The sequence below is a fragment of the Oratosquilla oratoria genome, chromosome 19, assembly GCF_046742065.1.
Source record: "Oratosquilla oratoria isolate Oo_2021 chromosome 19, ASM4674206v1, whole genome shotgun sequence".
Taxonomy (NCBI): domain Eukaryota; kingdom Metazoa; phylum Arthropoda; class Malacostraca; order Stomatopoda; family Squillidae; genus Oratosquilla; species Oratosquilla oratoria.
The window spans coordinates 10,125,768-10,138,513 of record NC_134795.1 but is presented as its reverse complement, the minus strand read 5'-3'; the positions used below and the strand labels follow the sequence as shown (position 1 = coordinate 10,138,513).

Below are 12,746 nucleotides of genomic sequence, written 5' to 3'. Positions count from 1 at the left end.
TATATATATATATATATATATATATATATATATATATCTTCTAAAACTGTCCTTTTTGAGTTTCTTTCCATGTCCTCTTGTGTTTCTCTTATCCCAATTTAGTAAGTCATCTTTATCAAAGATTTGTACACCTTTCATAATTCTGTAGATTGTCAACAACTCACCTCTTTCTCTTCTTTGTTCCAGAGTCAGTAGTTCTAGTTTTGACAATCTTTCTTCATATGACATTTTTTAGTGTTGAGGCCATCTTCATAGTTGCTCTCTGGATTCTCTCAACTTTATATTCTTTTTAGTACTGGGTGATCATAGTGTTACTGCATACTCCAATTTTGACCATTATCAGTGACTATTATTTTCTTTACCATTTCTTCATCCAAGTGAAAGCCACTTTTATTGCTCTTAGCAAGTTAAAGGTTTTGTTTATATTCTTGTCAGGGGACTATCTTCTGTGATGATCACTCACAGGTCTTTTTCAGATCCCACTTCCTATGAGTGAGCAACTTATTATGTTTATGTCTGTTCTTTCTTTTCTTTTAATATCCTATTTGCTATTCCATCTGGGTCATGCGATTCCCTGACATCAAGGTTCATTATTTGATCTATTATTTCTTTCCGTGTTACTCTTAGGGGGGGGGGGGGTTCATTTCTCTTTCTTCATACCAATGTTACATTTTTTCTCTAGTGAAAACAGACTTGAAGGATTTACTCAAAATGTCTGCCATTTGTGCATCTTCTGTATATTCCATATTACCTATTTCCTGTTTTTTTTTTTTTTTTACCATTTACATATCTATAGTTTTGGCTGATCCTTACATTTTTCTATTGTCTTTTTCATATTTTCTTATTTCTTTCCTACATATTTTTACATATTCATTCCTTTGATTAATATATATTTGCCATTTTCTAGGTTTTTTGTCTTTTCTCCATCTTTTCTAAGCTTTATCTTGTCTTTCACTTTGCTGCACCTTTTATTAAACCAGCACTTTATATACACCTTTTCCTGTTTTTGGTTTGGGATATATTTATCCACTCTGTAGATTTTCATAAGAATCATCCATTTTTCCTCCACTTGAGTTTCTTCCTTGTAGAATTTTTCCAAGTTTAAGAAAAAAAATTCTTGTCTCAGTCTGTTTTACTATGCGTCAGTCTTCCCTTTGTGTTTCTCATTTCTCTTTATATACATTTCCTCCTTTAGTTCTAACTCATGTAGTATGTGATCACTTCACAATTAGTATCTTGTATTCAATTTTGCCTATTTCAGGTTCTGACATAATAATAAATCTGGTCTCAACTGTTTTTTATTTCTAAATCTAGTGGTTTCTTTTACCCACTGTCATTAAATGTTCTATAGTCATATCAAGTAATACATTTCCCCATTGATCATCTCCACCTTTCACTGTCATCTCTTCCCAACATATCTTGTAATTAAAATCTCCCATGAGTACTGCTTTATTTCCATCCTTCGACATCTTTTATTGAAGATTTAGCATCCTCTAACATGTGAACCCCCCTTAATTTTGCCTCCACAATTCCCATTACGTCTGGTTTTGCTTCTGACAGGTAATCATTTAGTTCGTTCAATCCTGAGATTAATCCATTTTGGTATGAGCTAATTTTAATTTTCTGTTCCCTCCTTCTCATTCTCTAAACCTTTTGTCCCCCCCCCTTGAATATACCATTTTTTAGTCTCATCTAACAATCTCCAATAGAACTGTGTTGTCTCGGTCTCCATTCTTTTCTCTCTCTTTTTTTTTTCTTTAGCTTCTTTTGTCTTAATCTATTATTTTTCCTCATCATTCATGTCTCTTTTTATCTATACATTTTTATAGTTTTGTTTCTTGCTGATTTTTTTTCTTGCTAAGATTTCTTCCACCGCCAATTGTAACCTTAATTTAATTTTTGGAGGTCAACTTTTTTCTTTTCTTTCTGCATATTTACCAATGTTGTGCACTTCCTCTATTTCCTATTCTAATTCTTGTTCTTTATATTGTACTAGTAGCAGCAAGTCTAAAATAGTGTACCCCTTTTGGAGGATTGCAGTCCTATCCTGTGTGACTCGACACAGGAAAGGGTACCTGTGGGGATCAGTCTTCTGCTGAGGGGCTGCCTCCCTTAAGGTGGGCAAATACTGATCAGTGGGGGTAAAACCCCTCCCACCGTCAGCCCCAGGGCCTAGCGCCATTCCCCACAAGTACAGGGGACTTATAACTGAATCCCCGAGACCCAACTCTTGAAAGACCAAAGTCTGCACCTCAAGGGGCCTGGCAGGGGGTGAATGCATTTGAAATATTGAGTATACAGTGCTTAAGTCCAAGACAAGCCAAGGTCATCAACTACCCAAAAGATGAAGGAAAGAATGAAATAGAATAAGAAATAGGCCTGTCTACAATTTGTTATCAGCAGCTGAGAAGCAAGGTCACCAAAACCCAGAGAATTTGTCAGTGGCCCAGAGACATTGCCCCTCAGCTGTCGTCACCTAAGCCCCACAACAATGTCAACGGGTAAGGGTCTGGGGGGTTTAGGTATGTGGGGTTACATGTGGCAGGAGAGGGCTCTGCAGAGGTGGAGGTGAATTAGACAGAGCAAGTAAATGCCTTAAGGGATTAAAAAGTGTTATGAGAAATAGGCAACTGGGAATGAATATTAAGAGGAGATTGCATGAAGGGGTGATTGTGCTGATGGCATTGTATGGAGACTTGGAATTTAAGAGGCAGAGAGAAAAAGTTTAAATGCGTTTGAGATGAAATGTCTGACAAGTATGGTAGGAGTTACTATGTTGGATAGAGTGAGGAATGAGGTGGAGAGCATGAGTGGAAAAGGAGATAGAGCTGATGAAAGAATATTGGTATGGTTTGGAAACATGGAAAGAAATATAATGAAAGATTAGTAAAAGGTGTAGAAGGCAGAGTTAGAGAGAGTAAACTTGAGGGGATAACCAAGAATGAGATGATGCATGGGGTGAAGGAGGCACTGAGCAAGAGGGAACAGTCTGTTGACAAAGGGAGAAGGCAAGAGTGGAGTGTGTGTATGGATGATACTGTGCAAGGGAGGATGGGCAATGGAGGGTATGGGGTGCTTAACCCCTTCGATACGATGACGCCTACGTAGGCGTCATGAGGAGCAAGTGGGTACACAAGGATGCCAATGTCGGCGTCTTGATTATATTTATTGTAGTTGTACCTGCGTGACCCCCATACTCTGTAAACTGGCTTCATCATATTTTCTATGGTTATCAAAATTCACGGGTGAAAGAGAGAACAAGCAATACAGTGACTATATTTTTTATAATGCAAGTATTATGACGCAACATCTCACATCTGGCAGCTAATGCTGCCCACGAGATTTTGGCCCGGAGTGTGAAGGGGTCAAGTGTGAATATTTTGACACTGCCTGAAGGGATTTCTCCCAGTCTTCTCTTTTTCTATATGAAGGGACGGAGAGGGGGTATTGCTGATTAAGTGAAGCAGCCTTCCTATGGATGTACTGTGTCTTGCTGCATTGCGTTTGACCCAGGGCAGTTGACGGATGCAGGGATGACCTGTCATCCATGAGGAGCAGAGATGGAAAGGGCGGACAGGGTGGGAGTGAAATGTGTGGTAATAGGTAACCTCCGACTTGGTTACCTCCCTTGAATGGGGGAAAAAAGCTATCTGTAGACAAACTACTTAACCTCTTCCATACAATGATGCCTACATAGGTATCATGAGGCATGACTGGGTATACGCGGATGCCAGCATCAGCATCTTGATTATATTTATTTTGTAGTAGCCAAGTGACCCCAAATTCTGTGAACTGGTTTATGTTTTTTGTGTTTATTATTACTCAGAGTTAAAGAGAACAAGTAATACAGTAGTGACTTTGTTTTATAATGTGAGTAGTGTGATGCATTGTACATTAGGCATCCAATGCTGCATGCAAGAATTTGACTCGTATTGAAGGTGTTAAGCTGGTGAGATGGCAGTTGGTTTTCCTTCCTGTTTTGAGATCTTTCCTCCTTTTGAGGCTGGAAATAGGATGTTTAAGTCCTGCAAGACTCTGAAATGGGATTCAGGTAAGGAGAGCTTCCACTTCCCAATACATATAGGTAAGTAAACATTATCCCTCTACCCTTATCCAATCCAAGTGCTTTTCCTGGTTTCATTTCTTTCAGTGCTATTTGTATCACCTTTCCCATCACATTTTCATGGCATTTCCCACCACAAAACTGAAAGCCTCCCTAAACTTTTTTTCATTCAACATGAAATCCTCTTACAGTATTCTCTTCCAATAACAACCATTTCTACTTGTTTCCTCTTCACTTCCAAAACATTAATATATATATATATATATATATATTATATATATATATATATATTTTTTTTTAAGGTAATAAAAACTAACAACTTCAAAGGAAGTTTTATTTTCTGCTTCAAAGAATGGATGGATGGGGATAACTGTGACAGTTCATCAAGCCTGAAACTCACTAAAACTCTGTTGACTGCTTACAAACCCTTAAGCAAAAGATAAAAGTGCAGAATAATCACAGATAACCATGTTTTGCAGCAATCAAAATAATCCAATATTCCAAATTGGGAATGCCGATGTTTACAACCTTGCCCTAATTTGTCAGAACTTATGCATGACATTCATACAACAAACAAGTTTAACAGCCCCATTTTTGAGAAGATATAGTTAAAATACGCTCATAAGCAGAACACCACACAATATTGAGAACCAGTAGGTGGTACTCAATACCAAAGGGCTTACACATTATTGGGTCAACAATGCCCTTCAACCAACACACATTTACAAAAAATAGCCAATAACTCCTTATATGAAGGATGGCCTGTGTATAAGTGGAAACATGGAAGGACTGATTAAATAAGAAATAGTTTTAAAGTCACCTGCTTAATAGATTCACATAAACTAAATATCCTAAAAACCTTATCAACAAGTGCATTGGTTTAAAAAAATTCACTACTTAGGAACTGCTAAAAGTATTGTGTGTTGACCTCCAGCACAAGCAGCCACAACTTTTCTGTCCTGAAGCTGTTTCCCTCCAATAAGAGTTGGGTCCCATCGATCCTCCTCATCACCTTGAGCCAACTGATTGTTGGTTCCCATTCCAAAGCCATATGCCTCACCTATGAAGTACACAAGAACATTAATGTCTCATATAGAATATAGTACCAATTGGGGACATGCACAAAATTGGGGGGGGGGGAGAGACAGAGGGAGAGACAGAGAGAGAGAGAGAGAGAGAGAGAGAGAGAGAGAGAGAGAGAGAGAGAAGAGAGAGAGAGTGTGTGTGTGTATATTTACCTAGTTGTATTATACGGGAAGGGGTGCTATGCTCATGGTGACCCGTGTGTGTGTGTTTACCTAGTTGTATTATATGGGAAGGAGAGCTATGCTCATGGCGACCTGTTTTTGTATCTCGCGAGATTAAGTTTGTTCTTAAATTCTTGTATTGTGTTTGCACATACTATATCTTCATCCAATTTGTTCCATATATCTATCACTCTGTGTGGGAAGTTAGTTGTGTGGGAAGTTAGTTGTGTGTGTGTGTGTGTGTGTGTGTGTGTGTGTGTGTGTGTGTGTGTGTGTGTGTGTGCGTGTGTGTGTGTATTTACCTACCTAGTTGTATTTTACGGGATGAGAGCTATGCTCATAGTGACCTATTTTCCTACCTCTCCACATCCACTTTATTCTTAAAATCATGTATAGTTTTGGCACTCACTGCTTCTCCGTTCCTCCATGTGTGTGGTGTGTGTGTGGTGTGTGTGTGTGGTGTGTGTGGTGTGTGTGTGTGTGTGTGTGTGTGTGTGTGTGTGTGTGTGTGTGTGTGTGTGTGTGTGTGTGTGTGTGTGTGTATTTACCTAGTTGTATTTTGCAGGAGAAGAGCTATGCTCATCGGGACCCGCAGTTGTATCTTTCTGCATCCAATTCTTTCTTAACCCCTTCCATACGGTGCCGCCTACGTAGGCGTCATGAGGAGCAAGTGGATTCGCAACGCTGCCATATCGGCGTCTTGATTATATTTATTGTAGTCGCCCCTGTGTTTTTACATTCTCCCAAATATGCCCTGAATCCCATTCTCTGTGGTTTTCAAAATTCGCGGGTGAAAGAGAGAACGATCGATATAAGCGGTGACTATATTTTATGATGCGAGTATTATTACGACACGTCGTACGGCTGGCATTGGCTGCTGCCCGCAAGATTTAAGTCCCGTAGTGAAGTGGTTAAAGTTGTGTATAGTTTTAGCACTCACCGTTTTCTCTTTAAATTTATTCCATGTATCTATCACTCTATGTGGAAAGTTATTCTTTTTCAGATCTCTTCTGTAACTGTCCTTCTTAAGTTTCTTCTTGTGTCCCCTTCCATTTCTTCTGTCCCATCTAAGTAGATCATCCCTGTCAAGGATTTCTATCCCTTTCATAATTCTATATATGGATATCAAATTGCCTCTTTCTCTTCTTTGCTCCAGAATTAATAACTTTAGTTTGTCCAATTTTTGTTCGTATGTCAACATGCTGAGTGTTGTGCCATCTGTGTTAGTGCTCTTTGATTTCTTTCTAGTTTTTTTTTTTTTTTTAGCGAGTGTCCATAGTGACGATGCATACTCTAATTTTGGTCTTATCAGTGTAACTAGGATCTTCACCATTTCCTCATCCATGAAGTCAAAGGCCACTTTCATTGATCTTATTAAGTTGTAGGTTTCTCTAGCTATTTTGTTTACATGTTTATCTGGTGTCATGTCATTTGAAATGATCACTCCTAGGTTTTTCTGAATTAACTTTTGTAACTTCTTTTGTTCCAATTTTGTATTTACTGGATATTCTATTTTTGCTTTTTCCAAATTCCATTATACTACATTTTTTTATGTTGAAATTCACTTCATTCTTTTTACTCCAATTCCAGACTTTGTCCAGATCTCTCTGAAAAGATTTACAGTTTTCTTCGTTACTCTCTTCAATAGTTTTGCATCATCTGCAAAGAAGTTTATGTAGCATTTAATTCCTTCATCCATATCGTTTATATAAATAGCAAACATTATCGGAGCCAACACAGAGCCTTGGGGTACTCCACTTATCATGTCTACCCATTCTGAGTTCTTTTCTCTACGTATCACTCATTTTTCTTACTTTCAAGAAGTCTTCCATCCATTCCAATAATTTTCCTTGTATTCCACCAATTAGTTCAATTTTCCTTGGTAGTTTTTTGTGTGGTACTTTGTCGAAAGCCTTTTGTAGGTCCAGGAAGGCACAATCTGCCCAGCCATCTCTTTCTTGTATTGTCTAGCAATCTTGAGTGAAAACATACTAAGTTTGTAGTATATGATCTTCCACATCTAAATCCAAATTAGTTGGGGTTTAATATTTTGTTCTTTTCAAAGTGTTTAGTCCATTTGTTTTTAATAACTCCTTTGCATATTTTTGCAATTGTGCTTGTAAGGGATCTTGTCTATAATTTGTTGGATTTTCTTTATTCCTCTCTTATATATTGGTACAATATTAGCATTCTTCTAGTCTTGTGGTACTTTTCCTTCTTTGTGTATTTTGTCTGAGTTCATCTATGCATTCTTTAAATATCCAGTTCGCTATTCTATCTGGCCCAGAGGTGGGGAACCTGCGGCCTTCTGGGCCATCAAGTGCGGCCTTCTGTGGCCTTTGATATACATATTTTTTTTTTTAAATACCTTGGATATTTCTTAAGTCTGAAATCATTATGCACCTGAAACTTATATAATAAAAAGGAAAAAAAATAAATAAATAAATAAATCAGTGTGGCCCCTATGTGGGACGATGAATTGTAAGGTGGCCTTCATGCACAAAAAGGTTCCCCACCCCTGATCTGGCCCATGTAACTTTCTGACAGAGTTTATTTAGTCCCTTATTTCTTTCTGTCACCATTATTTCTTCCATTTTAGGGGATCCTGCTTGGTGATTATCATCCCACAATTGTGAGCTTTCAAAGGTAAAAACTGACTTTAAGTGTCTGGTCATTGCTTCGGCCATTTCTACTTCTGTGTATTCTTGATTTCCTTCACACAGTTTTATTATTTAGTGTTTGTCTTTTAGTTTGTCGTGTGTGTGTGTGTTTACCTAGTTGTATTATACAGGAAGAGAGCTATGCTCAGTGACCCATCTTTATCTTTCAGCATCTAGTTTGTTCTTAAATCCTTGTATAGTTTTTGAACACACTGTTGCAATTTGTTCCAGGCATCTACCCCTCTGTGTGGGAAACTATTCTTTTTCAGATCTCTTCTATAACTATCCTTTTTTAATTTCTTTTCATGTCCCTTGTTTTTCTTTTATCCCACTTCAATAAATCTTCTCTGTCTAGGACTTCCATCCCTTTTTAATTCTGTAAATGGCCAGTAGATCTCCTTTCTCTTCTTTGTTCCAGGGTTGGTAGTTCCAGTTTGGACAATTTTTGTTTGTATGTCAATTTAGAGTGTTGGTGCCATCTTTGTCATTGCTCTTTGGATTCTTTCTACATGCATACATAACCAAGGCTTTCTTCCCCCCTTATAAGGGAGGTAGCCAAAAAACAAAGGCATAAAAACCACTCCCACCCATTCCATCCCTATCACACTCCCCTCCCCTCCACCCTTCTCCCTCCCTCCTATCTTGGCACCTCCTGGATGAAGGGTCATCCCTGCATCTTGTCCACTGCCCTGGGTCAGAAGCAGTGTCGCAAGAGACAGCACATCCACAGTAAGGCCGCTTCATTAAATCGGCAATCCCTCTCTCCATCTCCTCATGCAGAAAAGGAAATAGGGAGAAATCCCTTTGGGATGCATCAAGTTTTTCTCACACATACTCCCTCAGCTCCCATCCCCCACCCATTCCACCTCATGCATCACATCATCATCCATATACAACCATTCTCCACTCACCCGTCTTCTGTCCTCTCCCGTCCTTCCTCAACAGACACCACTCTGCCCCAAAGACCCTTTTACTCCATCCATCCATCTCATCCTAGGTCAACCCCTCATGTTCACTCCTTCCACACCTCTTTTACTAGTCTTTCTTCATTCATTCCTTCCATTTGTCCAAACCATCCCAATACTCTTTCATCCAGCCTATCTCCCAGCTCCCTTTCCACCCCCATTTTCCTCCTCACCTCATTTCTCAATCTATCCAGTCTAGTAGCCCCTATCATATTTCTCAGACACATTCAAACTCCTTCTCTCTTCCTCTCTTATGCTCCACGTTTCTGCCCCATACAGTGCTGTCAGCACAATCACTCCTTCATACAATCTCCTCTTAGCATCCATTCCCAAATGTCTATTTTACTTTCTTTGCTTCCTCATCCCACCACTCACTACCCTTCCTTCTATTTCCTCCTGTCCTTGTTCCACACACCATCTTTGCACACCTTGTGACTCCCTCCTTGAACCATCCCCATTCCTCCTCCACTCCTAGTTCTACTCTATCCTTCACTCCCTCCCACTCCTCTCTCATTTAAGCAGTTTACTCTAAGCACCTCCCTACCTTTTGTCCCTTTCCTCTTTCTCCATCTATCCTCCACTCTCAACTTACCTTCCACCAAAAAAGTATCTGATATTCCCCCCACTCTCTCCCTTAGAACATGTACATCCTTAACTCTTCCTATTATACTCCTATCTACCACTACATAGTCCATTAAAGCTTTACCACCCTTCTATTCACCACCCTCTCCCATGTGTACTTATGCTTGACTTTCTTCCAAAACACTATTTGCTACCATCAACTCTCTTTCTAGACACATCTCCACCATCAACTCTCCACTATGATTCTTGGAACTCCATATTTTCCAACCACTCCACCTATTGGTTCATTTCCTACCCTAGCATTAAGGTCTCCCAATAATACTACATTGTCATTTCTCCCTAATCCCTCTATGCACTCATTTAAATCTATCCAAAAGGCCTCCCTTTCTACACTCTTCTCACTACCAGGCCCATATGCACTTACAAAAACCCACATCTCCTTTCCCAGTTTCAACTTCATCCACATTAACCTTGAAGAAACCTCCTTCCACTCCACTACACACTTATGTATCTCTTCATTTACTAGTATAGCCACCCCTTCTCTCCCTCGCAACTCTCTTCACTCCTGAGAACCTCCCAACTACACTCCCAAACTCACACTTACCCCTCCCTCTCAACTTAGTTTCACTCAATGCCAACACATCCATCTTTCTTCTCACAAACATACTACCTATCTCTTCCCTTTTACTCTCATCTGTACCATATCCACACACATTAAAAGACCCAAACCTAAGGGTACTGGTTGGAAAACTCCTAAACCCTCTTATGCCTTTCCTTTTTTTAGGAATGTCCCCTGTGGTGGCTACAGGGAGAAAGATGCCTACTCCTAATCCCCGTCCCGTTTTTCTCGCCTCTTATGATTCAAGTGGGAATACCTGGTGGCAGTATGCTATCCCCCACCACAGGGCAAGACTGCAAAAAAGGCCTGGGACATGGCTTGGGTTCCGGTTGGAAAACTCCTCTCAGATGCTTTTATGCCTTTGCTTTTTCTTGGGAATGTCTCCTTTGGGGCAACAGGGAGAAGGATACCTAGTCCTATTCCCATCACATTTTTGTTGCCTTTTACAACTTTAAGCACCTTTGTGGCAGTATCATTTTCCCCCACCACAGGGTTTGGCAAAATGAGAAAATAAATATTCAGAGATATGGTATAGGACAGTAATAAGAGTCGGGGGACAGCATAATGGAGGGACAGTCACAGTATAATAAAGTACCATCATTTCTCTATGAATAGAGATTTCCTCTACCACAGACAAAATGTGTGGCTCTGGTCCATAGGGGTGCCCCATATGGACCCTAAAATATCAGCTGCATGCTACTGAGCAGCTTTTAACCCCACAATAACATGCAGTCAATACACCCAAAAAATATGATAAAGCCAGTTCACAGAATATGGGGGTCACTTAGCTACAACTACAAAATGAATATAATCAAGATGCCAGCGCCAGCATCCTTATACACCCACTCGTGCCTCATGATGCCTATCTAGGTGTCATTGTATGGAGGGGGTTAATAGTTCCCTTTAGCTTTACTAATGGGAAAGTTGCTACTTCACAGTTGCCAGCAATGGTCCTTAGTCTCTCCCATAGATCTCTTTTTCTTTTTGGCTACCCCCCATGTAGGGGGAAAAAGCCTTTGGTAAAAAACCTTGGTATATGTATGTATATGCATGTATGTATTCTATGCCATCAGCTAGCAGGAATAGGGAAGCAGTCACCAGTTGTCAGCTCTCTTTGTATGAAAATTCATGTATTTGTGTTGGGGGAGGTTAGAGTTGTAAAATATCTTGGGATCTTGAGTTCAGTATACAGACAGACCTCTGGGGCTACACCTTCAGATGAAGGTATAGGTGGTGATGGGTTTTGAAGATGGGCAGTTGGGAGATAATTATCTCTGATGCTCATTTTGCTGGACCATCATAATGGGTCTCGAGGCTACAATTATCATTAACATCTAAAAATCTTAGAAAGTTTCGTACTGAACATTTACTAAGGGAATACCAATTCAACAAGTCAAGAAAAAGAAGATGAAGAAGAAAAGCAAAATCTTCACATACCATCATTAGTAACAGCTAAGGTGACACACTCCCCGGCTGATACATGGGTGACTGTCTTGTCTATCAACTTGGGCACCATTGTTGGTGAGATGGCATCCTTAGACCCTTCACCAAGCCCAAGGCGCCCATACTCACATCTTCCCATCACATGTACCCGACCTTCACTGTCAACAGCAGCACTGAAAAAATAAAGCCAATTTCAATTGCAGTTCTGTAACTATAAAACTTTTTTTTCCATTTATTGTTCTTCACTCTACACTGTAGGAAGCAGGGTTCATTTCCAGATAATTAGATACTGAGGGATGAAGGAGGCAAAGGAGGAGGAGGAGGAGAAAAAGAAGAAAAAGAAAAGAAGAAGAAGAAGAAGAGATTTATGAAATTTTTGGCTTGAAGGCCAAGCGCCAGAGCCAGTAGGCCATTCAGTGCAGATCAAGAAGAAGAAGAAATTTATGAAATTTTTGGCTTGAAGGCCAAGTGCCGGAGCCAGTAGGCCATTCAGCGCATATCTATCATATACAAATAAATAAATTAATGAATCAAATAAAAAAGTGAAAGTAATAAGCCCTCGCAAAAACATCAAAACAAGATACACACACAAGCAATCATATATACAATTTCAAATTTCATAGAACAAACTGATGTCTTTTAACAAAACTTTAAAACATTCTCCACATGAGCACCCTCCCCTAAAACTTCAAGAGATAAATTCATTAAAAAGTAATTAAGTCCAACATTTGGGGATAAATCGCCAAGCATAGTCTCTTGGAGACGCATGTTCTTTAAAGAGAATCCGAACCTACTTTCAATGAGAATTAAAACCTTGAATATTCCACTGAATTAGGTTCGGGAGAGAGGGTTTACAAGATGGGTTCTTATCTAATTTCTTTGTTTTCAAGGGTGGCATCCTCCTCTCTGACAGTAGTCCTACAGATGTTGATACAGAGTCTGAATTACTAGTTCCTTTCTTAGATTGCATATCGATATGAGGAAGAAGTTGGAGGTGAGGGTGAACTGTGGAGTCTTTTACTGTGCACAGCTTCAGGCTCCATAGCTTGCTTCTGTGCACCTCAACCGAGTGAGGCACACCAGTCAGCAATCCCTTTATTGGGGAGCCCCCCCAAGTTTGGGAGAGAGATTGTCCGAGGGGAGGCTTTATTGAAAGATCCCTGCGAG

At 39.7% G+C, this 12,746-nt stretch overlaps 1 protein-coding gene across 1 annotated transcript in view; it reads right to left on the bottom strand.

Moving 5' to 3' along the window:
- Positions 1-4,383: 4,383 nt before the first annotated feature.
- Rcc1 (Regulator of chromosome condensation 1) overlaps positions 4,384-12,746 on the bottom strand; it is a 42,996-nt gene continuing 34,633 nt past the window's right edge. Inside the window, exons 8-9 of the mRNA XM_076202619.1 lie at positions 11,574-11,752; positions 4,384-5,123 (exon numbers count right to left, since the gene is read on the bottom strand). Of these exons, the coding sequence (XP_076058734.1) occupies positions 4,957-5,123; positions 11,574-11,752 (346 nt within the window). The 3' untranslated portion in view covers positions 4,384-4,956. The remainder of the gene's footprint in view (positions 5,124-11,573; positions 11,753-12,746) is intronic.